Source organism: Pezoporus flaviventris, unplaced genomic scaffold (assembly GCF_033815535.1).
Source record: "Pezoporus flaviventris isolate CSIRO_AGI_PZ_B2104156 unplaced genomic scaffold, CSIRO_AGI_Pfla_v1 ptg000025l, whole genome shotgun sequence".
Classification (NCBI taxonomy): domain Eukaryota; kingdom Metazoa; phylum Chordata; class Aves; order Psittaciformes; family Psittacidae; genus Pezoporus; species Pezoporus flaviventris.
The window spans coordinates 31,693,467-31,719,416 of NW_026892573.1; the positions used below are offsets into that span (position 1 = coordinate 31,693,467).

At 44.6% G+C, this 25,950-nt stretch overlaps 1 protein-coding gene across 11 annotated transcripts in view; it reads left to right on the top strand.

The window, feature by feature from the left end:
• The window catches only part of TENM4 (teneurin transmembrane protein 4), a 759,599-nt gene that overhangs the window by 578,718 nt on the left and 154,931 nt on the right, over positions 1 to 25,950 (top strand). For all 11 annotated transcript variants that reach the window (XM_061458042.1, XM_061458041.1, XM_061458044.1 and 8 more), the window contains 3 exons: positions 1,600 to 1,810; positions 18,832 to 18,933; positions 23,535 to 23,729. In XM_061458042.1, coding sequence (XP_061314026.1) covers positions 1,600 to 1,810; positions 18,832 to 18,933; positions 23,535 to 23,729 — 508 coding nt within the window. The remainder of the gene's footprint in view (positions 1 to 1,599; positions 1,811 to 18,831; positions 18,934 to 23,534; positions 23,730 to 25,950) is intronic.

The following is a 25,950-nucleotide window of genomic DNA, read 5'->3' on the forward strand; positions in this document are numbered from 1 at the left end:
CATGATGCCCCACCACCCTGTCCAGCTGAGTCTTAACAGTGTCCAACATTAGGGAGTCACCACTTCCCTGGGAAGTTATTCCAATGGCTGATTGTTCTCATTGGGAAAAATTTCTTCTTGTGTCCAACTGGAGTCTCCCCAGGAGTAAATTCTACCCATTACCTGTCTTTTCCATGGGACTCCTTGTAAAAATGAAGTCTCCATCTTCTTTGTAGCCACCCTTTAAACACTGGCACATGGGGATCAGGTCTCCCTGAGCCTTCTTTTCCTAAGGCTGAACAGTCCCAGCTTCCTCAGCCTTTCCTCACACACTGCCCAACCCTTGAATCATCTTTGTGGCCCTTCTCTGCACGCTCTCCACCCCATCCACATCTTTTTTTCTGCAGCAGGACCAAAAGTGAACACAGTATTCCAGGGGTGGCCTGACAAGCACCAAGTAGAACAGGACAATGACACCTTCATCTCTAATGGTGATGCCCTTAATAGTGTAACAGAATCACCCACATACTGCAACGGTAAAGTCAAAAAGCCTAAATATTGCTGCCCATTAAGCCAACACTCAGCAACTATTCAGCATAGAAACATATACTGTGACAAAAATAAGCATACTGTGACAAAAATAAGCATACTGTGACAAAAATAAGGTGTTTCTTTTTGTCTTTTTCCCTCCTTCCTGCCCAAAACTACAGCCTTATTTGACCAACTGGATGAGAGGGGCAAACCCAGGTGAAGTCAAGGAGCAGAAAAGTGCTCAGCTGCTGGATTCTGCTCACAAGATGTCCGGTTCACCTAACTACACGTTGAAAGTCAGATTAGATGAGGTTCACTTAACATTTGTGTTGTCTGCTCAGCTTGTATCAGACCTGTCCCATTAATTTGTCACCAGACAAAATGCAATCACTCAGAAAGTCTCTGGAAAGTTGTTTCAATGGCTAACTAAAGGTAGTTGCAACACTAATAGCAAAATCAAAGCAGGTGTTCTGCTGAAGTTACCCTGGCAAAAAAAATGGATGTGTCCTTTTGAGGAAAGCTTCCCAAAGCCACTGCCTAAATGAGACTTCTGTATATTACTTTATCTCTTTTCCATCTCATCTTCTATGATTCTTTAACCACTTTTGCTATTGCTTTAGGAAAGAAAACCCTTTCTGGCTAAACAAAATACTCCTGCAAAACCCCTACCAGAATTTAATACAAATACTTCTTGACTTTTCCTTGGTGACCCATAGCAATTGAGGCAAAGAACCTGGTTAGGCTTTTTCTATTTCCCTTGTTAGCCAAGACACAGAGAGACTAACAAATAAGCATCTTATCATCACACTTACAGTGCAATTTAGGACTCTGGACCTCATGTTTCCCTGCTGTGTTTGTACAGAATGAGAGCACATCAATAAGGTCAATATGTCCCATTCTAAATAAAGATGATTTCTTGATTCAGGTAATTACATTCATACACTGGCTATTTCCAAAATGGGTACTCGCAGGTAGGCCAGGAACAGATCTGAGTTACTTGTTTATGCTGCTTCTGTAGACCCAGAACATGAAACTAAGCTTGAGGAAGCCTGAAGCACACCCAAACATCACTCTTTCTTTATGTTTCAGTTTGACTTTGTCGAGCTCCTTGATGGAAGACGTCTGCTGACACAGGAGGCGAGAAGCTTAGAAGGACCTCAGCGGCAACACAGAGCTTTTGTGCCCTTGTCCAGCCATGAGACGGGGTTTATCCAGTATTTAGATTCAGGAATATGGCATTTAGCCTTCTACAACGATGGCAAGGAATCGGAAGTGGTTTCTTTTCTTACTACTGCTATTGGTAAGGATTTCCTGTATTATTCCTAAATTCCTAAATATGCCTCGGGGCCAGGTATTAACTCACATACTCAATTGCATGGTGGCTTTGTGTGGTTTCAGAAAGAATAGCTTGTAGGAGATTGTATTTAGCAATAAGCTGAATATTGTTAGGCCTTAAATATCTCGTAAGTATTTTATAGGCCTTTTTAATAACTATATCCATAACAAGAGTCTGCCCAGTGCCAAAGATGGATTACAAGCTTGAAATTCCCTGCTTCATTTTCTTTCTTTGATCTTTTCATTTAGTTATTTTTGTTTGGGCTTTTTTTCCTCTTTCTGTGCAGAGGGATAGGAATGATAGAAGAGCATCACCATGCTTTGTGTGACACAGTCCTGCCTTCGAGCATCACCAAAGTTACTGAAGCTGGAGTTCAGGCAGCGTACTGGGGTTAAAACTAATACAGAGCACTGTGAGGCTTGGTAGCAGGAGCCACAGTAACAGAAATCTCCATTTCTCCCTGCTAAAAGCAAGAAGCTGAGATTTCTTAAGAAGAACAAATGAACTAACCAGGTCTCTCAGTTGCTGTGGAAGAGAAGTGCTCTCTGTCAGTTCAACACACAGGCACTGATTTGTTGCTAAGGAGGCCAGGATGCAGCCTGTGCGCTGCCTGACAGCCGAGCTTCTTCCACCCTATAAATATCAGTCTGTTTCTGATTCAATAATACTTCGCTTTAAATTCGACTGACCTGCTGAAACTGTTCATATACCCAAATTCATTTGGCTGTAATTGAAAGATTGCTCCATAAAACTAGCACTCAGCTTTCTTCTAGCCATACTGATTGTTTAATAGACTTCTTTTTTGCCCCTTTGCTTGAAAAGAGCAGACTCATTGCAAAGCTGCCATTAATCCCTCTCCCAGAAGAGGCATTGGTGTTGAGTCTCAGCTGTCTGCAATAGTTACCTAAAAGCTATGGCTGTAATTTGTCTTGGCAGGTTAATTAAAAGTTTAGGTCTTATTAAAGCAAAGTCATTAGGATCCCAATATTCCATTTGAGCACTAAAGTTTATCTAATGCAGAAGTGGAAGCACCGTTATAATGCTCTGTGTTAAATTTAAAACCTGCAAGTGCATGTGTTCAGCCCTGTTCGCAGTGAAGCAACAGCAGAAATGGTCGCCTGTTGGCTTAGGAAATTGAAGTCTTTTCTGTTGAATGCTGGCTTACTTTCAGTTTCCTTTAGCGACTGGAGTTGTCACTTACACTGATCACCTTCTGCTCACAAGAACCTCTAAATACTCTTCTGTAAGGGACCTTCTTTTCCTTGTGTAAGAATGCCTGTAGTTCAGAACTTCACACAGGAAAATCAGCCAGGCTCTCACAGACAAAAACCCTCCCACTTTTAAAGCACACTTGGTACTTGTTCTTGTTTTCACTGTGATGCTAAGTGTTTTAGCCAGACTTTCCTCATTGCACTAACACAGGGAAAAAAGAAAAGACAAACCATTCTTAATTTGCCTTTGAACCATAGGGAATGGTGTGGGTGAGAAGCACATCAGACTGACTCTAAGGCAATCACATGTTATTTGTTTATACCCTGCTCTACCTTCGTGGCCACATGATAAGCAGAACAGTCCTTGATATATATTCCATGAAATATACTGTAGCTCCCCAGTTGACTTGGGATCATTCCGTGTTTCAGTACAAGGAGGTTTTCTTTTGCTGTGCAGGAGAGAGCTTTGCCCCATATGTGTGAATCTCTTTGCCCACTGACAGCTGTATAGCAACACAACTCTGTCATGTACAGGAGAAACTGTTTAGGTATAAGCTGCACACTTTGAAACTCACTTGAGATAAGTAAAGAGTTTAGATCGTAGAATCACAGAAGGGTTGGAATGGACCTTCTGAGTGTATTCATGAGGGCTGGCAAGTCATGGTTGCTAGATTTTGAGTCTATAAATATTAAAGGACTATAGTGCTATAATTTTTGTTGGTGCCAGAATGAAGAAGGTGCAGCAACCTGGCATGGTGCTTACAAACCAGGGTGTAAAACTGCAATGGCAAATAGCTCCACGTGTGATGGGAGCCTTAGAACTATCTGCGTGGGGTGAGGAACCTGCAGAGGAGTTGTGCGGACTGCCAGGAGCAAGCTGCCATTGAAACTGATTCCTGTGGCAGAAGCACATAGGAAAATCTCCCTTTGTTATTGCTCTGACATAGGGCTTCCAGTGAGAGTGGGTTTGAAATGTCAAGCTGTGATGCAGGAAGAAGTAGGATCCGGTGATGTGAGAAGAGGACCAGCAGCCTGGACCTCTTGAACTCTGATTGATGTGCTAATCCTGACCCAGCCTAGGCTCATGCTTCAGCTGCTCACACCATGTAAAACCGAGGAGAGTGGTATTTCCCCAGAGATGCTGTGAGGGTGATGGAACTGCTGGGAACATGCATTAAGCATTAATTAATAATCATGGGTAATAGAGAGCACCAGGTTGATAATGGTAATTACAGTAAGTTCATAAAGCCAAACTGTGCAGTCATTCAGGCAAACCTCCCCTGTGAGAGGACTCACCTGGGTAAGGTACTTGCTGAAGTACTTCCTCACTAAAGGCGCTGAATGGAAAGGGTGCTGCTTTTCCAAGTGTCTCTGCTGTGTTCCAACAGCCCGAGCTTTCCAGAGCCAGTATAATCATTGCAGGCTCTGTATGACAATATCAACTGCAATTACTGTGCAGTGCTTGTCTGGAATGGTTTAGCTCCCATTATTCTAGAGAAAACTGGTGAAAACTGGGAAAAGACCATCTGTATTCCCAGTTTGATAACACACACTTAATTCCATAAATTCTGAGGCTGTCCATCACATAGTTTTGGGATCCAATGTAGCTATAACTAAATCCAGGAACATGAGCACTGATTTTGAGGTCAGGAGCTGGCAGTTTAAGCTGTTGGCTAAAAGGAGCTGGAATCATTATCACTAAGGAGTTAGGTGGTGTCAAAATGTGACATGCCACTGCCCATAAACCTGGGAAGAATACAGCGTCCTAATGCCTGTCAGAGCTTCTGCATAGTACAGGCAATTCAGGTGGAGGGGAAAAGAGACTATTCTGGGCAAATTCTCAGCTTTTAATAGCATTTTTATATCCCATTCCTCTGAACTCCAATGCAAGACATTAGAAAGGAATGGAGAATCAGGGTCTCTCAATAATAAATTAACCTTTTTGTCAATGACATTGGTGGCACTCTCTGAGCTTCCTAATAGAAACACTTCCCTGAGAAGCACCTTGTGGCTTCACCTCTGCCTGAGCGTGGTAATTCATTCAGAGCAATCTGCTCTAAGGGAGGCACAATAGGAGGCTGAGGAATCAGCCGGAATCAGCACATCCAAGACAGAGCTATTGGCCAAAAACCTGCTCGGTAAAAGCAAGAAACATCTGAGAGCCTGAAAACGCACCTCTGGAGTCAGAGAGCGTGCTCCAGCAGCTGGTACTGCTGAGCTCAGGCAAGCTTGGCGGTGCAGGGCCACTGAGAAATCAAAAGGCAAAGTCATCTGTCTGTGCCAAGGAGAGCACCTCTGTTTACCAGCGTGTCACCCAGCAAGCGCTAGGAAACACGTGTGGAACACCAGTGATGGGATTCAAGGGTTTATCTCGCTTTGATCTTCGGCAAGAGACAATGCTTTAGTTGAAAGGAAGGACCTTCATTCCTCCTGCCCTGTCTCCTATCCATAAAGAAAACGAGTGTGAGTGATTTCCTCGAGCACTTTGCAATATACATCAAAAGGCAAGCTGCCTTCCTGCAACAGCCTAAAATATAACCACCCCCACAGAGTCCCCAGGGCAGCAGTTCACAGCCACCAGAAGGACACCAGCAGAGGAGCACTTCACAGGAGGACTGAGCTTAGAAAGGAGAGGAGAAATTACAGGGCACAAAGGCAAGCATGGAACTGAGAGACCTCCTTGTATGAAAGGTGACAAGAATGACTCTTCTTTAGCTCCCAGTGGAGATGCCTTTGTGTTTGGTGTGTTCTCAGCAAAGGCAAAAGGAAGAGACTGAGTAGCTCAGATTTGCTTCCCTTCCTTTTGCTGCCTATGGGTAGGCTAACTTAAACTCTATCAACAGGGTTGTTCAGCCTGGAGAAGAGAAGCCTCGGGGGATACCTTATAATAGTCTTCAAATATCTAAAGGGGGGCTACAAGAAAGCTGGAGAAGAGCTTTTGATAGGGGTATTTAATGACAAGACAAAGGGGAATGGCTTTAAACTGACACAACCCGGAAAGGCAGAAATGTGGGGTGAGCTGCCTCTTGTCTGAGCTTTCTATGAGCTGCAAGAATTCCCCTCTCCAAGCAGGTGTAGTAGTGGTGAGATTTCACTATTTCATCCAGCCTATGTGTAAATCTAATCTGTTTGCTTTATAGGGCTTAATAAAAAGCAAATAGAGCCTGAGCCCAGCTGTGGAAATGGCAGGAAAGCTGTGCAGAGGTGGAACTTTCCATGTCAGTTTGCACTCTCATTGCCTTAAGAATTTTTGTTATTCTTGGTAAAACATTGATGATGTGTGATACAGCCCTTAAAACCTTAGCACCTGGAAGTCAACAATAGCTTTATCAACGTGCCCTTAATCTTTCCACCTTTTCCCCCAAGCTGATGAACTTTGCAGCATAGTGAGCCAATGGATGAACATGTTCCAGTGCTGGAGTTTATCTCCCTGTCTGCCTTTGCAGACAACTCCTGACAGATCAAGCGTCACTCCTGGTACTTAAATCCCTTCAGCTTCAGTCATAGACTCACAGAATCCCAGACTGGTTTGGGCTGCAGGGACCTTAAAGCCCATCCAGCTCCAACCCCTGCCACGGGCAGGGACCCCTTCCACTAGAGCAGCTTGCTCCAAGGCCCTGTGTCCAACCTGGCCTTGAACACTGCCAGGGATGGGGCAGCCACAGCTTCTCTGGGCACCCTGTGCCAGCGCCTCAGCACCCTCACAGGGAAGAGCTTCTGCCTAAGAGCTCAGCTCAGTCTCCCCTCGGGCAGGTTCAAGCCATTCCCCTTGGCCTGGCCCTACAGGCCCTTGTCCCAAGCCCCTCTCCAGGTTTCCTGCAGCCCCTTCAGGCACTGGAGCTGCTCTCAGGTCTCCCCTTAAGGAGCCTTCTCTTCTCCAGGCTGCCCCAGACCAGCTCTCTCAGCCTGGCTCCAGAGCAGAGCTGCTCCAGCCCTCGCAGCATCTCCGTGGCCTCCTCTGGCCTCTCTCCAACAGCTCCACGTCCCTCTTGTGCTGTTGCCCAGAGCATAATAGAGGGGAAGAAGTACACACTGTTCCCTAAATGTCACCTGCAGTTTTCTGCCTGCTTCTGCTGGAGCTGCAGCAGTTCCAAGAAACCTGAACTCAGAGCAATTGTTTCAAATCCACATGTTATTTTGATGACCTTTTTTCTCTGTCCAAGTGTCTGAAGCAATTCTTGCACTGTAACCCTGCTTCCCGAGCCACTAATGGCAGGCAAAATTATGATTTCAGGATTTTTCTTTTCAAGACATCAGGCATCTCTAATAAAGGGGAAATTAGGGACACATCTCAAAGATAATTAAATAATAAGAAGCCTGTAAAGGTCAGATGCTTGGCTGTAAAAACTTCCACGGCTGCTCTTTCCATATTGAGCATATCTCTTCATTGAGGCTCTGCGAGTAGAAGCTAACCATAGAAAATGACACTGTAAAACTAGCTCAGCTTTAAGGCAGAGATGGAATAATTTAATGTTACACTTGAGCTTTTTCTTGATTTTTTAAAGTATTTCTATATGTACGTTCTTCTTTCAATCGATCTGGTGAATACAAGTGAAAAATAGACAAGCACACACATATTTATACTGTTCTACAACAGAAATTAAGCGGTGTTTGTAACACTGCTTGGATGCCAACAAGTATTCATCTCTGTAGAAGTCAGACGTCTGAATGTCTTTAATCCAGGTTTTGTCTGGTTTTGATCATGCTTTCAAGCGGTAGAAAAACCAAGGTGGATTTGTCTTCCTGAAAAGCTTTGCCTACATCTGTACTTAGACAGGCTGGGAGCCTTGAACTCGCTTGTCAGTGTGCTGTGTGCAGGCAGGCAAGTTCTCTTGATCTGACAGAGCTTGTACAAAAGGTTTATTGATTGGGGTAATTACTTTAGTTTTAGGGTCAAGAAAAGGTTTATTTAATAGTGAAGTTAAAGCCTTTTCTTCTTTCTTTCTATTATTTCTGTCCCTGTGTGTTTTTTTTCCCCTTCAGTTCCCTATTTTCAGAGCAGCAGAATTCTGCCTTAATAACACACATCGAGTGCTGTCGGAGGGCTTCTGGAGGGCCGTGTAAAACTGTGCATATGGTTTTCGTTTTTACACTTTGGTATATAGCTCTTTTCCATGCTCCCAGACTGCAGGCTGATGTAAGCACAGCTTGTTGGATTCCTGTGTCGTATCACCGAGCTGCTAGAACAGCTCTCTGCAAGATTTTTCTTTCCATGAGTGCTCCCCTGCTAAAGCACAGAAAGAAGGCTGTGGGAGTTACTCATTACTCGTCACTTTGGCAAACAAAAGGAGAACCCTTTCTGCACTAAAACAGCCTTTTTAAAGCCTCAATTTCCTAAAGGCTGTATTACAGTATATAGAATCACAGAATCATAGAATAGTTAGGGTTGGAAAGGACCTTAAGATCGCCTAGTTCCAACCCCCCTGACATGGGCAGGGACACCTCACACTAAACCATATCACCCAAGGCCTCGTCCAACCTGATCTTGAGCACTGCCAGGGATGGAGCATTCACAACCTCCCTGGGCAAGACTACAGAAGTCAACAGCATCAGCACCTCAGGAGTTACTGGACCGATCTCTCCAAGTGGGATGAGAAGGACATCATTGTACATTAACTCCTGGCATATGTTGACTTCTTAAATGATAATGGCTGGTCTGTGTAGCAGATGTGTGGCTGCTTGCATTTTCTAAGGGCTACAACAGTCTCAGGACAAGTTACCTAGCTGACGTTAAAGTGATTTCTAGAGGGCCTGCTGGAGGCCCTGAGAAGGAGCATCATTTGACTAAGTTTGTGCAGTGAATCTGCTGGAGGCACAAACTGAGCTGTAAGTTTTGCTTCTTCCCTGACCCTGCTTGGAGACCACTGAGAGCTCAGTGCAGTTGCCTGAGCACAGGCGTGTATCAGCACCTAAGATGCTCCAGAGGGCATCTCTACATGGGGACAGATCTGACATAAAACCTAGAGGAGACTCAGGCCCTTTTGTAGCAGTGGCTGGAGATGAAGTGTCATAGCTTGAGAGCACATCCATAGCACTAGGCACCCACCTAACTGAACCTCAGACATCAGCCACTACAGCCACTACATCCTTCTTTTTTCAGGCTGGATTTATTTACTAAAGACTTTGTGTAAAAGGAAACATAACCTTTAATGCATCCAAAATGATAACACTACTAAGTGTCATGGTTCAAGCCAAAGCAGCAACTAAGGACCATGCAGCTGCTCACTCACTGCTCACCCCTCCGTGGTGGGATAGGGAGGAGAATTGGAAGAAAGGGTTGGGATAAGAACAGTTTAATGGTTGAAATTAAAGGTAAAATAGAATAATAGCACTAGTAGAAGAAGAAGAAAGAAGAACAAACCAGGATACCAAGGTCTCATAGCATTTGTCTGACCAAATGAGATCATATTTGAGGTCCTCTGTGTGTGTGTGTATGCAGGAATAGTTTGCTTTTAACCCCTGGAATACACCAAGTCCCAACATCATTTAAAATGTAACTCAAGGCCAGCCTTAGCCGTGCCCTGAGCTACAAGGACAGGATTGTAATGTACTGAATGTGAAATAACTTCCTGCTTGCTTGTGCAGCTCCAGAAGTTGAACCCTGAAGGCTGAATAATTGTTGTTTCCTGTATTGATTTGTAACAATTTATGAGAGTGGGAAGCAACAAAAAAGAGCCCAATTCCTTGCAATCCCTTGGGCAAATTGGGGATATGAGCATTTCATTTACGGGAGAGAAATTCAGGTTTAAAAACATTCCAGCTGCAAAAAAAAGGAAAAACTGTTTGCAAGGTGTCTTTCTAGATATCATACATGTGTACACGTGTATGTTACAAGTGTAGGATTAAAACATTACTGTGCTTACAAGCTGCATGGTCGAAGGAAGAAGAAGGCTTCAGCCCAACAGCTACTCTTTGTTTAAATCAGTCCTGGCTTCTTTGTTCTAACCTGTGATCACCTTTCAAGTGATTTGGAACAGAGTTTTTCATATGGTAAATGTACAGTTCCTTAAGAACTGTATATCATAGACCCTTTCATGCTTTTAGCATTGCTCACATTCTCAGGGAAGAAAACAGCGTTCCCTGTATATCCCTATGAGCAGCAGAAATACATTAGCAGGGGTTGCTAAATGCTGGTGAAATCAAAGGAGATCGTACCATTAACTTAAATGGTAGCATCCATAGACCAGTGCCCAAATTCTTTTGAAACCTCATTTCACCTTGTGCTTTCAACCATCCAATAGCTTTAGATTAAAAGGTGTTCTACACTAAACAGTTTTCTTCTTAAAAAGGAAGCAGTAGGAGAAGGGAATGAATCCATGAGATACAGCTCCTTCTCAAAGGACAAACCAAACTCAGACCAAGTGTGGCCCAGGCTTCTGAAATGGTCGGTCTTGTTCTTTTCTTTATTTTCTCCCCAAACTATTCCCACTTGGTCCCTGTTTCTGTAGAACAGAAGTTCAAAAATAGTGCACAAAAAAAAAGCTGTTTCTGTGGTATTTCCAAGCTATGCTTGGAGTCCAATGTGCTTGAAACAGTGTGAGAAAGAGCAACGTTATTGTGCTGCGAGCTATTCCTGTACCTGGAGAGACAGCTCAAGCCAGGCCTAGAAGGGAAAGCACAGGCATCTCGAGGGGAAATGTACTCACATGATGTGCTGTCGAATTTGGCAGACTCAGCAGCTCTTGATGATTTCAATAAGTAACCCAAAGTGATCCTGAACACCAAACCTTTTGTGCTTCACCATCACCTGCTGAAGTGATCCAGGCTCCGGAGTCGCTGTTGGCTGGAGCAGGTATTTGCTGTCAGAGCACTGATGGAGATGTGGGGTATCTGCCATTGCAAACTGCTTCTTTGTTAAAGTTCTCATAGGAAAAGGGTGTGGGGAGAGGAACACGCAATTGGATACTGTGATTTCACTCTGATTTTCCAGAATCAGGAGTAATTTCAGGAGTTGTTTAAGGGACTGCCTGCCTGTGGCCTTTTCCTAATTTAGCATCCTTATATACCTGCATGTGAAGATTAGAGTTCCACAGGGATATGAGAGCAAAACAGGGTTATATGCATGGATCTTTAATTAAAACAGACCTCCCAGCCTTCAGAAACAGAAAGAAACCATCAAAACCTGGCACAACATCAAGTGGCATTAACAGCATCAGCATCTCACTGTGTGCCCTGCACAAGAGGAAACTGTGAAAGAGCACTCAGAAATAATGACTGAGTTTCCATGATGCTGTCAAGACATTCACATCCCTGGCTGCCAGGTGTGGATTACTTGAGCTAGAAATGTAAAAGCCTTATAAAACACAAATGAAGCAGGAAAAAAGTGAAATCTCAGCAGGTGAGGATGTACCATGAGAAGGAATCGGTCCTTTCAAACTTCAGCTGGGGAAGGAAGAGGAGGAGGAAAAGAATACCAGATCCAGCATTTCCGCATTTCCTTTGTTTCCAGGATATCTTTCCCCCCTTTCTTTTCTTTGGGCTCATAATATCAGCTCTGAGATTTCAAGATACCTGAAACCTGTTTTATCCCCTCTCATCTCCACGTCTCCCTTGACATTGTTATCACAATTACAAGGGCAGGTGACAGCTCTCTAAGGCTTCGAATCCAACCCATCCCGCAGTGAAATTCAATTGAGTCGCATCATTTCTTTGAAACATAAACAAGACTGCAAGCTCTGCATCTGGGAAGTAAATTAAATGTGTTCACAGAGCTTCAGAGTCATCTTTGCCTTTCATGTTCTACTGCCTGGCTTCCTATTGAAATTATTGCTAACGTAGCCGGGGCATCTCTGTGAAAGAGAGATGTTATTGCAATGAGCTTGTAGGTGGCAGCTTTATCCTGGACAAAGTGGGTCTAGGAGAAAGAATCCATGGCTTGATAAGGTTGCTCTGTTGCAGCAGCAGAGAAGAAGGTGAAGTAATTGGAGGTGTTGGTCAAGGAGAAGCTCCCCATGACCCAGCTTCTGTGCGCACTTGAGCTCAGAACCCAATCCCCCCCATGTGCTGGGCTGCACCCCCAGAGCATGAGCAGCAGCTCAGGGAGGGGATCCTGCCCCTCTGCTGTGTGAAGGGGAGATCCCCCCTGCAGCCCTGATCCAGCTCTGGGGCAGCAGCACAAGAGGGACGTGGAGCTGTTGGAGCGAGGCCAGAGGAGGCCATGGAGATGCTGCGAGGGCTGGAGCAGCTCTGCTCTGGAGCCAGGCTGAGAGAGCTGGGCTGGGGCAGCCTGGAGAAGAGAAGGCTCCTGAAGGGGAGACCTGAGAGCAGCTCCAGTGCCTGAAGGGGCTCCAGAAAATGTGGAGAGGGGCTTGGGACAAGGGCCTGTAGGGCCAGGCCAAGGGGAATGGCTTTAACCTGCCCGAGGAGAGACTGAGCTGAGCTCTGAGGCAGAAGCTCTTCCCTGTGAGGGTGCTGAGGCGCTGGCACAGGGTGCCCAGAGAAGCTGTGGCTGCCCCATCCGTGGCAGTGTTCAAGGGCAGGTTGGACACAGGGGCTTGGAGCAAGCTGCTCCAGTGGAAGGGGTCCCTGCCTGTCGCAGGGGTTGGAGCTGGATGAGCTTTAAGGTCCCTTCCAACACAAACCTTCTAGAAATTGTATGATTCTATCATTCATTCCAGAAATTGATTGATTCTTCTAGTGCAATGCTATTCCTACAAGTTTGTGACACCAAACACTGCCAGTTCCAGAACAGCTCTTTGAGGTTGTGGAATGAAACAGTTACATTTGAATTCCTCCAACCACACTGCACTGAATGGCATTTAATGAGTTCTTAGAAAGCAGTCCTGGTGCTTATTAACTCCCAGGCAAGATGCTGCCTTCAGTTGCCAGCTAGAGAACTATTTTTGCCTTGCCAATAGATAGTTGCCTCTAAATGCCCAGGGAATGATGATACTTGGTGGCAAGTGCAGGCTATAAAATATTTATCTTTAACAGACAATTGTGTTACTGCAGCCTTTAATAGAGTTTGGTGTCAGGCAAACATCTGCCTCAGCCTCTGGCCCAAAGACAGAGAACCAAGCCATGAAGTTGAACGTTGCAGAGTAGATAAATAAGGCAGAAATACTGTTGAGTAGCTACACCGCTGACCAGCAAACATGGTGAGTATATATATAAGAAGTCCATCAAGGGTCTAACAGTTTATCTGCCTCCTTAATATGTTTGTTGCATTTCATCTGGATAAAGGTGATTCATGGACGTAATTGTAAGCCAGGCTGTCGGATCTTTATAGAGCTCACCAGAGTAGAGTTGGCTTTCGCAGGGCTTTTTGTCAGCAGCAAAGTGGTCCCCTGAGCAGGCCATTAGCCTGGGAGCTTTGCTGCTGTCACATCCATGATGCGAAGCAAACAGTATTTGTCTATGCCTGAGGTGCCCAGAGAAGCTGTGGCTGCCCCATCCCTGGCAGTGTTCAAGGGCAGGTTGGACACAGGGGCTTGGAGCAAGCTGCTCTAGTGGAAGGTGTTCCCTGCCCGTGGCAGGGGTTGGGGCTGGATGAGCTTTAAGGTCCCTTCCAACACAAACCAGGCTGTGTTTCTATTATAGAATCAGTTCTGTACATCCTTCTTTTCCTGAGTGAGGTGGGCTGGACTAGCATAGGAAGTACCTGCTGTGTCAGACAAGGCATTTCCATACCACTCTCCAACGTGGGCAGTGTGGCTCTGAAGACCATGTGTCTCATTATGCCATTTCCTCCTCTCAGAGGAGTAAACGATGTCTGGGTGTTTAGACCAGTTATTCAGGAAATCCCTTGTTTTCTCAGTTGCTAATTAGATTCTGAAGCTGACAGGACAATTACTCCCATACACAAGCTCCTGCAGTCCCCATTAGAAGCCCCATCACCTCGAGTCTTGGAGGTCTTTCCCAGCGGGAGTTGTTTGCTTTCAGGAGCTTTGCTCCTGCTGCTGTTGCTTGTTGAAAGGTGTCAGGGGAGCTGCATTTTCAATGTTCTCTTTGGACACGATAGCAAAACCCTGGGAAAACATCATGCATTATTAATTGGCTGACCCTCTAATGAATAATCTTTGCCCTTACCAGCTGGTGTCAATCAGATCCCTTCAGAGATTTGGAAGCCAAGAGAAAGCTGTGGGAGTCAGGCTGAGAACTGGGAATGTCTATCTCTTTCTAAGCAAGGATTGACCATGGTCTCACAATGAACTTTAACAATTAAGGAAAACAAAAGAACACATCCTCACGGTCCTTTAGCACAGTTCCCATGGCACTGTTCATAAAACGCCATATGGAATTCTGTATAAATTGGAAAATATCCTTATGATTACATGTGCAGCTTGCAGAATTAGCTATAGAAAGGAGACTAGAACTTAGTCCCAACTTGCAGTGACCTCTTTTATGTACTGCTTGAGTTTGTCACCTCTGTAGTAATGTTGACTGTGGACGTTAATGGCAGACAATTGCTTTGTGCCACTAAGTTAGGGCTTCCTGAGTGGTAAAGAGTTTGCTCTCTTGTGTCATCTAAGACCCACTGGATAATAATCAGGCAATTTCCAAATGCTAAGACTTGGCCCACTTGATCCTTTGTTCTTTCCAGGATTCCCTCATCGTGGCTCCCTAATTTCTTATGCCAAGTCACCCACCTCCTCCTGCTTAGTCTGAAATGTAGGTATTAGAGCAGTGTGCATGGATGTGTGGACACATTATATGTGCATCCCAGAAGGGCCAGAAAATCAGCTCAGCTGTTCCTGGTACAATCTATAACCACTGGAATGAAATTCAGTCCTGGGATGAAGACAGGGGTTTTATGGGAAGTCTTAAGTGGATATAGCTTGGTAATGCCTGCAGTCTGCAACATGGAAAGAAATTCCAGTTTGTGATGGTACCTGAGGATACAGGTTGAGGTGCTGGAGAGGGGCCAGAGAAGGGCAACGGAGCTGGTGCAGGGCCTGGAGCCCAAGTGTGATGGGGAAGGGCTGAGGGACCTGGGGGTTCAGTGTGGAGAAGAGAAGGCTCAGGGGGGACCTGATCGCTCCCTACAAGTGCCTGACAGGAGGATGGAGCCAGGAGGGGCTGGGCTCTGCTCCCAAGGAACAAGGGATGGGACAAGAGGAAACGGCCTCAAGCTGCACCAGGGCAGGTTTAGATGGAGCTGAGGAACAATTCCTGCCCCAGAGGGTGCTCAGGCATTGGAACAGGCTGCCCAGGGCAGGGCTGCAGTCACCGGCCCTGCAAGTGTTCACACCCCATGGAGATGAGGCCTCAGTGCCATGGGGCAGTGGTGGCCTTGGCAGTGCTAGGCAACGCTTGGACTGGGTGAGCTTAAAGGGCTTTCCCAGCCTGGCTGATTCTATGATTCTGTGTCTTGCTGATCACAAGCCTAAGTCCCAAACCTGCTTTGTTCTCAGTAACTCTGGAGTTTACAAGATAAAAAAGCAAATTCATTTAACACTTCCTTTATGGAAAAGGCCAGGTTGGACAGGACTTGGAGCAAGCTGCTCCAGTGGAAGGTGTCCCTGCCTATGGCGGGGCATTGGAACTGGATGAGCTTTAAGGCCCCTTCCAACCCTTACTACTCTAGGATTCTACGTTTATGCAGTGTTGCTACAGGCTTTCAGACCCCAGGCCAGGCTCAGTGTGGCAGTGTGATGGTGAGGTTGCATGCAACATCTATGATACTGAATAGGCCCTACTCCTTCTGTTCCCGGTTTTCACACCATAGAAAACAACTCACTTGTAGGCTTTTTCTCTGCTGGATTAAGTTTTTTTGCCACCTTTTGAGCTTAACCAGCTCATTGAAGGGTCTGACAAGTGCCAGAACCAGCACAAGAAGAGGGAGCTTAGAGTTGTGCCTAGGATATCACTGTAGTGATAGGACAAGGGGTAATGGGTTAAAACTTAAACAGGGGAAGTTTAGATCGGGTATTAGGAGGAAATTCTTTCCTGTGAGGGTGATGAGGCACTGGAATGGGTTGCCCAGGGAGGTTGTGAATGCTCCATCCCTGGCAGGGTTCGAGGCCAGGTTAAACGAGGCCTTGGGTGCCATGGTTTAGTGTGAGGTGTCTCCCCATGGCAGGGGGGTTGGAACTTGATGATCTTAAGGTCCTTTCCCACCCTAACTATTCTATGATTCTATGATTCTAGGATGAGAGGATTAGAGGAAAACAACTGATTCTTGCAGCAGCAGGAACTCTTAAATCTCCTTGCCCTTTTCATTATCTTGTTTCACAGTGCTCCCACTCTGCAGTCTGTATATGTGTGTAAATAAGTAACTTCTTTTTCTACATTTCTGCATCTATTTCTTGAAGACAAGAAGGATATAAGCATTATAAGAAATGAATAGAGGCAAAAACGCATGCAAAAACACATAAATCAAAACGTTTGTTTTCAGCAGTAAAATTAAACCATCACAAAGTTCTGAAGCTTATAAATATCCAGACTAACATTAACTTCTCATTTAGAGCATAGATTTGTGTTGAGACCTGGTATTAAATCTGTGTTGGTATACACTGACTCAGTGTCAGTGTAAATGCACAAGGCCTGAGTTGCTGTTTATTCTAGGAAGCATGGCTGTGATTTGATTGGAATAAAGGTGGCAGCTCAGGCCCCATGTGTTGACTGCATGCTGTGATTGGATTTCCATACACCGTAAAGTGAATCTCTGCTTAACTAGAGAGCTTAAGTGTTAGAAAACTGACAGCATTTCCTTGTATCTTCCTTGCTGCATGAAGCTATCTGATAATGAGATGTCTGGTGCCAAGGCTTAAAACATACATGCTTGAAACTGGTTTTAGCCTTTAAAACCGCTGTTGCCCTTTAGGAACGCTGAAATTACACCACGTCCTTTAAAATGTCCTTCTGAAACCTGTGTCGCTGGGAGAACACCCATCCAGAAACAGGCTTCCTTTCAGTTGTGATTAGAGACTAATCTGCACATCTCTGCTGCAGCTGTTTCTCTTCACTTGCGCCGGTAGGGAGTTACAAATCTTTGCTACCACAAGGACTCATGGAGTCTAAAGCACAGGCATTATGCACGTGGGTCACACTCCACAACAGATATACCACCAGTGCCTCTCCTGTACGACTGAATCCAGTTTGAATCTGGTACACATCGCCCCCTAAGAACATATGAAATAATAGTGTGGGATGAACCGTGGTATTCCATCTCCTTTCCAAGCCCTACTCACATTTACTCAGTCTTCAGTCATAGTTTAGTCAAGAAAGTAAAATCATTTTCATGCTCTTTTTGATAGCTGATGTTTACCAGCTTGTGTTCTTCTCTTACGACAGATAATTTAGCCCCAGTATTCTGAACTGCCCTCACAATAGAAGTGCTAGATAACATTGGGCTTACTTGCTAACTTCCTTGGAAAGATGAATAGCCAGTGTTTTTGCCAAAGTCAGGGAATTTCAAATGATAACTAGAAACGGAAGTGTGGAATGGTCCCATCCCTGTTCCACCAACGTGCAATATTATAGCTGTTTGTATAATACTGCAGAACAAATGACAAGGTATTTGGTGAGGTAGAATCTTCCAGGAGGACTGGGTGAACCAGGAGTCTCTGTTCAGTAACTTCCTAGGGAACATTGCTACTGTAGCTCAGCTCTGCTTGGCACAAATAAATGCCCCGTTTTCACTCACCCAGTTCAACAAAATCAGACCAAAGGTGCATGTTCTGCAGTGAGAACGGTGTGTGTTGCTTCTCTCCAACCCATTCAAAGAGGGGGAAAAGCTGGATAAGTAAGCAGCAGGAAAAGATGGAGCAATCCCAGGCACAGCTACAGGTTGGGCAGAGAAGAGATTCAGAGCAGCCCTGCGGAGAAGGACTTGGGGGTGTTGGTTGATGAGAAAATGAACATGAGCCGGCTTCAGTGTGCGCTCGCAGCCCAGAAAGCAACCATATCCTGGGCTGCATCAAAAGGACCGTGACCAGCAGGTCGAAGGAGGTGATCCTGCCCCTCTGCTCTGCTCTGGTGAGACCTCACCTGCAGCACTGTGTGCAGTTCTGGTGTCCTCAACATAAAAAGGACATGGAACTGTTGGAACAAGTCCAGAGGAGGCCACGAGGATGATCAGGGGACTGGAGCACCTCCTGTATGGAGACAGGCTGAGAAACCTGGGGCTGTTCAGCCTGGAGAAGCTGTGTGGAGTCCTCAGAGCAGCTTCCAGTGTCTGAAGGGGGCCTATAGGGATGCTGGGGAGGGACTCTTCATTAGGGACTGTAGTGATAGGACAAGGGGTAACAGGTTAAAAATTAAACAGGGGAAGTTTAGATTGGATATAAGGAGGAAATTCTTTCCTGTGAGGGTACTGAGGCACTGGGATGGGTTGCCCAGGGAGGTTGTGAATGCTCCATCCCTGGCAGTGTTCAAGGCCAGGCCATGCCTTGGGTGACATGGTTTAGTGTGAGGTGTCCCTGCCCATGGCAGGGGGGTTGGAACTGGATGAACTTAAGGTCCTTTCCAACCCAAACTATTCTATGATTCTATGATTCTATGATTCTATGATTCTATGATTCTATGATTCTATGATTCTATGATTCTATGACACGTGGAAGTTTTCAGGTACTGAGTGAAGACAAAGCCTGGTGGGTGCTGAGCAGCCGTGATTTAACCATGGGATTTGCAGTCACTCCTCACTAATGTGTTACAATGGAACCATCCATTGCTGCCAACGATTGAGTGTCTTTGGTGAAGCTCAGACTAATGCTTTCATCCCCAAGTGTAGTGATTACTTTGAAGTTTCAGCTGTCCTGTCATCCAAAACCTCCCAAGCTCAGAGGTTTTCCCTTGCCTAAGGAATTATCTGATTTTTCCTCTGTTTTCCAGAATCTGTGGATAATTGTCCCAGTAACTGCTACGGGAATGGAGACTGCGTGTCTGGGACTTGCCATTGCTTCCTTGGCTTTCTGGGCCCTGACTGTGGCAGAGGTAGGAATTTATACTTGATTAACTGTTCCCCCCTCCCCTTTGGTTAATTCTTGTGGATGTTATATTCATACTTGTACAACCTGCTTGGGGATGCTGCAGTACAATGGAAACAGGTCAGATCTGTGGATTTGTTTCCTACTAGGTGGTGATTGCTGTGACCTTAGCAACAATACAACCCCAAGCTGCGTACGGACAGGCAAAGAGTCATACTGGGAATCTTCTGTCTGGAAGGGACTTTCAACCCCATGACTTATAAATGTGGCATTATTGTTTGTTCAGCAGAGCATGTGACCACTGTGTGGCAAACCCTATAATGATACTTCCTAAGACACTGAGAAGTTGTGGGTTGTCCCTGCCCCATCCCTGGCAGTGTTCAAGGCCAGGTTGGACACAGGGGCTTGGAACAAGTTGCTCTAGTGGAAGGTGTCCCTTCCCGTGGCAAGGGGTTGGAACTGGATGAGCTTTAAGGTCCCTACAACCAAAACCAGGCTGTGATTCTATGACTCTATGAAAATCAAGTGCCTTTTTCATTGCTGCAGGCCCTGCAAATCTGCCCGAGCTCTGAATGATCACTGACAGCCTGGCTGGGGGGTGTGGGGCAGGGGTAAAGTAGGGCTTGGAGTGGGGTAATGGCAGGAAAAACTGGATACTCTGGCCAAAAGTGAAAACATTGGGAGAACTGGGAAGGAGACTTACCCCAGAAAACAATATAAAACATTTTTCTGCTCAAGCGATAAGTACTTTTAATAAATGTTTTTGGAAGGAGTTCTGTGTGACCTGAAGACTTTTAGGTTATTTAAACATTTAAAAACCAAACTGAAGTACTAAGAGTGAGAACACGTTTCAGACCAGGAAATCAAAACGCTGCATGTGGGAAATACCAGAACGCGTCAACCTTTTTGAGGCCTTTTGGGTTTTGGCTCCAACAGTCCCAGATTTATAAATGTGGGGAGGGAGGGAGTGTAAAAAGCTAATGCCCACACAAGGAGCTTTGCTGAGGCTACAGGTCAGGCCTTCACCCCGGCCCATCACTTCTTTGGAAGGCAGACTGGCTCCTTCCCAAGAAGGAGAGCTAAACTCTGTCCAACCCCATGTCCTCTCCTCCTCCAGCCAAGCGTGGGTCAATCACTGTAGCCCAGCCAAAAGACAGAGATAGGGAGGGCTGCAAACCCCACAGGCAGGAGGGGAGCTCTGTGCTGAACCACTTTGGTCCAGGCTAAAACCCCAGAGGTGTTTCAAAGTTCACAGCCCAGTAAGATGGATGTGGCAGTCTGCATCCCTGAGAGCTGATCTGTCAAACTTCTTGCTGACTCAGGTTACACTTGGTTTGCATTTCCTTACACTTGGTTTGCATTTCCAAGCTCCTTTTCAAATCCCTGGAGCTGGAGACAAAAGGAGGGGTATTTTTCCCCCCATCTCCCACAGCATATTCCTGCTCATACCTCCCAACTTTAGATAGGGGCAGAAGTTCAGGGCTTGTTCCCCCCAAGGCTCCCTGTAGAGTCAGTAAAAGAGAAGCTCCTTTGCTGTAAGTCAGAATATATAAGCTTTTGTTCTGAATTCACTTTCAGAGGGGCTCACATCCCTTCATGGGTTATAAACCAGCTTTCTCACACTTCAGTTGAGCCACGTGAGTAACTAAGTCCCATTTCACTACAGTCTTTATTCCAGCTGATATGAACACCTTTTATTCTACTATATCTTTTAGTTCAGACTCATCTGGGTGCAGATCCACCTTTAGGAAGACAGATTAATACCCAGAGTGTCAAAATGCTATTTGGATATGCATTTCCACCCAGTGGCCTTGTTAAAAGGCTCATCTTCCCGTGAGCATGAGATAGGAGGGCCCCAGCATTGGCTTCCTGTTGGTTTCAGGGGAATCTAAGATGCTGGATTTGACCTATAATCCCTCAGAGGGCAGCAACTGTGGCATGTGTAATGCAGTATCCATCTGCAGCAATACATTGGTCCTTGTACTGAGCAGTAATCCTTAAATAAGCAGGTCTGTGCCCATGTGAAGATTTCTAGGTCATAGATTTCCTGGGTGTTCCTTTGTTTCAAATCAGCCTCATGATTCACCATCCAAATAAGTGGGAGACTGTGGAGCAGAAAAAGCCCTTCTGCTTTTAATAAGGGTTAATTATGAATGTATTATTAACCAATTAATTTAAACTGAATAAATGAAAACAAATCACAGGGGTGTATTCATGGGCCTTTGTTAGTATTCAATGCCCTTAGTGGCACGGGTTAGCGGTGGACTTGGCAGTGGTGGGGTGAAGGTTGGACTTGATCTTAGAGGTCTTTTCCAACCTGGTTAATTCTATGGTTCCATGGGAGATGGTGTTATAAAGTTCTGTATAAATTAAACAATGGAATGATCTTACTCACTGATGCTAAACTTTACCAGGAAAGTGGAGTGCGTTTGGGTTGCTACTACCATGAGTCACACTAGGGAATGACTGTAACTTCGGCATCTTGGATCTTGTTTGTTGGAATCTGAATGATCAAACAATACTTATAAATCTTTTATATATGGAAAAGAGTCACACAAGTAGCAGTGGAAAAACTCCAGACACCTCTTTTGTCTTTATTCATTATGGTGTGCTACAAAGGAGGTTTTGTTCTTGCCATTGCCTTGACATTTGCAGCAGCACTTCCCAGGTTGTTGAAGGTGTTCCCCATAGAGGACTCTGTAGAGCACCAGTCTTGTTGCAGATGGCCAGCAATTTATCTGGTCTTGTACTGAGTGATCAGCTGTCTTGTCAGAAAACATTTCAGTCTTTCTCAGCACTCTCCCACTGTTTAAAGGCAATTATTCTTTCTCCTTGCTGAAAAGAGCTGCATATGATCCTTTTCCAGTGCCTTGAAAGAACAAGGTCCATTACTGAGCATGTGAAATCTGAGACAGGAGGAAAATTCCATCAGGCAAGCTGAAAAGTGAAATTACAGAGTGAGTTTGCTGTGAACCATGCACAAAACACAGGGTATCTGAAGCAGCTGATGTCTTGTGTTGTATAGGTAGATATCTCCCTGCAAACGATGCACTTGAAATGCAACACTGCAATGTCCTTCCTTTAAAGTGAACAGAGGGCTCTTTAGTAATAACAGTTGCCAAACTCGTTTATCTTCTAAACCTCTTTTATCTTGGTCAGGCAAATATAGTTCCCTGCATATCAAATGGGCTTAACAGAGCTGGCAGTGCTTTGTGTTTCAGTGAGGTTGCTATAATTCTGTTACACTCGAACCAGCTTGACTATAAGGACACATGGAAGCAACACTGGATGTGCATTATGCAGTCCCTAGCTGAAAAGATGGGAAGAGAAGGAGAGGAATGTTCCCCAACCATGTTAATACCTCTTCCTGTGTATAATCAGAGTCAGAAACGAAGCTAAAGAGGTACATTGCGTTCATCACATGCCTAATGCAGTTGAATTAAACACAAGACTGGAATATTCCTTTCACATTTGTCCTGCATAAAAACATCCACAAATTGCCTTTGTGGGGGGCACATGACAAGTTCAGCTTCTCTCACCTAATGCTGATGGGCAACAGTGAACAAGAGAAGTCTGTGTTGAATCTATGTCCTTGCAGCTGAGTTGAAGCAAAATGAAATGGAAGGGAACAGGGCTTAAGCAAGAAGTGTCAAGGGATAATGAACAGGGGCAGCTTTTGTTTCTGAGGGACAGAAATCAGCAGCTTCCTTGGAAAAATCAGAGCAGAGGACAAAAGGAGTGTAAAGTGGCAGGTGTGAAGGATGGAAAAGGGTGGAGGATGGAAAAGGGAGAAGGCATCTTCAGAGAGGACATGAAGGAAGCTTAGAGAGCACTCATTACCCAAGCTTTGGTCCCGGAGGCTAGGGTCCAGTCCTTGATGCCTTCTGTTAACCCCTAAAGTCCACCAGTAAACCATGTCCCTAAGTGCCACATCTACATGTCTTTTTAGCTACCTCCAGGGATGGTGACTCCACCACTTCCCTGAGCAGCCTGTTCCAACGCTTGACAACTCTTTTGGTGGAGAAAGTTGGTAGTTTATGGCATGACAAGAGGTGAATCAGGGCAACAGTCTCAACGTGGCATTCTGGACTGTGAGCAAAGCAACTGGAACCCGTAATGCTGAGGATTCCGACAGAACAAGGGAGTGATTTGTGTTCAGCAGAGGCAGTGTCAAGGGAAGTATGAAGTTTGGCAGCAGCTAAGAGTTACTGATAAGCAAGCTAAGGTCAGTGGTGCTGCTGAAAGAAGACACCAGTACATTGAAAAGTCAGAATACAAGAGGCTAGTTAGTGAAAAAATGGATGAGACACAAAGCAAGGAGACATTCTAATTCAAGAGCACTGTTTGGTTTAAACAGTCACAGGAGCACACAGTCAACAGCTGGATGTCATCCCCATAAAAGAATCGGGTTTGGCAAAGAAAAGAGCAACATACCCCACTGAAAACTGTGTATGAAGAATATGAATCATAGAATCATTGAATAGTTCGTGTTGGAAAAGATCTTAAGATCATCTCGTTCCAGCCCCATTCTGAACTCCTGTGGTCTTTGTTGAACTGATAGCCATGTACAGTTGTGTTCTGATGTGTTGTCTTATTATCTGTCCCCAGCATCCTGCCCTGTGCTGTGCAGTGGAAACGGGCAGTACATGAAGGGAAGGTGCCTGTGCCACAGTGGCTGGAAGGGAGCAGAATGTGATGTCCCAACCAACCAGTGCATCGATGTCTCCTGCAATAACCATGGCACGTGCATCATGGGGACCTGTATCTGCAACCCAGGATACAAAGGAGAAAGCTGTGAAGAAGGTATTTGCACCACACATTCAATTAGCCTTTACCTTCACGTAATTACATGGATGGAGGCAATTCAGAATGGGACTGGCGCTTAAACAGAACAGTAATAGGCACCTTAGAGCCACAATAGATGGATGCAACCTAAAAATGATATGTTGTCATAACTTGTCATTAGCTATCATATTTGTCCAATAATTGGATGAAAAGCCATCAAGTGCTTCAGACAGACAAATTGAGTTGAAAGACCAGAGCATCTAATCATATGTTCAAATGTTCGTATTAAAGCACCGTTTCCATTTACACATTGAAACGTATAATTACTTTTACAGTGCTTTCTTCTCTGCTGGTCTATGCCAAGCGATTTCAGTTGCTTCTATCCCCAAAATGGTGGCATGTGAGAGAAAGTCTCTGATTCTTGTCAGCTTTAAAAGCTTAAAAATGCTCAGGACTTGAATTAAATTCTGCTTCAAAATCAGATATTATTTTAATGGCTTTTCCATTGCTTTTTTCACACATTAGCCCCCAAACATTTTTCATTTACATTTAGATTTATGGCTCAGAAATACAGTGCCTTTTAGCACTTATCTTCAATCTTTTTTGTGTAGGGAGTCACCTGCCACCATAAACCTTTATCTTCCCCAGTCTGTGACTGCTTCTTATTGCTAAATGAAAAAGTGGTGTTTTGTGAGTGCACAAATCATTTGGACAGTTATAAAAATGCATCCAAAAGTGCCTGATTTAAAGAATAACGTTCGATACTTTTGAAAACTCTTGTTAAAATTCAATGCAGATGACCTGATAAATAATTACGTTTAAATTATTCCTCTATAGATGCATACCTAAAGGCTCTGCTCCACCCCATAGATTTAAGATAGACTCGATACACGTATAAGAACTTGAATTAACTTATGATGTTCTTCGTGAGCAGGATAAAGATTGATCTGGAGTGGCTTTATTTCACAGACAATGAAAATAGGCTGAATTGGATTCAGACGTTCAAATGGCATCTCATCTATCAATCCTTTTGATGTGTTAAACGTATTGGAGTGGGACATCTCCATGTAACGTAGCTTCAGTGCCAGTAAATGTTAGATGAAGACAGTATCAGCTCTTGCAACAATAAGCCAGCTCTTGAGAAAGCTTCATTTTGGCTTAAGAAAGCACAATTCAATGAAGCCGTGGGGCATGCGAAACCCAAAGGTGGTGACTACTGAAGGATCTTTAAAGCATCTTCCTATTTACTAGATCCTATCTTTACTGGCTAAACAGAAATGAAACGATCTGATTTTGCCTCCAGCCAGAGGTGTTTAAAGTGTGTAAATCAGAGTAAGGTTCTCACAGGAACCTTTTATTCCCCTGCTCCCATTTCAAGCAGAAAAGCCAGACGTTGCTCAGTTATTTCATGTTGGAGGGGACAGTGTCAGTCCCACTAGGTAAAAACTTGAAAACCAATGAAGAACAAAGAGAACATCATTTTTCTTATGATCTCTTTCGTATTTTTCCAAGTATGCATTTGGTTTTCATACTCAAAGCATAATTTGTATTGTGTTGTGAAGGGGAGGGGGGATGAAATATGCCACGTGGGAAATCTTGAGGACATTTATATATGAATATCTTCAGATCTAGTAAAAGAAAAAAAAAGTTGATTTATACTATTTTTTAAATTGCTTTTACTTTTTAATTTCTGCTCTAAGAAGAACCATCTGGAATTGATTAGGGTTTATTATTTCTCAGTTCTTGTAGCTTCACTGCTTAGGCCGTGTTTATAATGGGGGTTTCATTCCAGGGTTTCTTCTATCTTTTCTTTCTCCCCCCTCTCTATAGAAGTTCAGCAATGTTTATAAAACATCAGCCAACAATCTTACATGAGCTTTTCTTTTGCCTCCTTCCTTAGTTTATTGGCTCATATTTTATAAGGTATGGGCTAAGCCAGCGAGACATTAAAGGGAAAGGAGCGAATTTAAGCAGTGAAAAATGAGAAGTTGCTCTTTGGGTACCGAATAGGCCCTAATAACTTGTGTGACCAATGAAGCATGAAGCATATTGGGGAAAAGCATAGAAGAGGCACTAACCTTGGCTTGCTGCATGATTTATCTTCCCTGGCAAAGATTCTGCACAAGGCTGAACTATAAATGGGGCATTTTCCAAGCAGGAATTAGACCATTTGGGACATTTTCCAAGCAGCAACACAGATATATATGCAAAACTCTTTTCTTTCTCCACCTGTACCAGA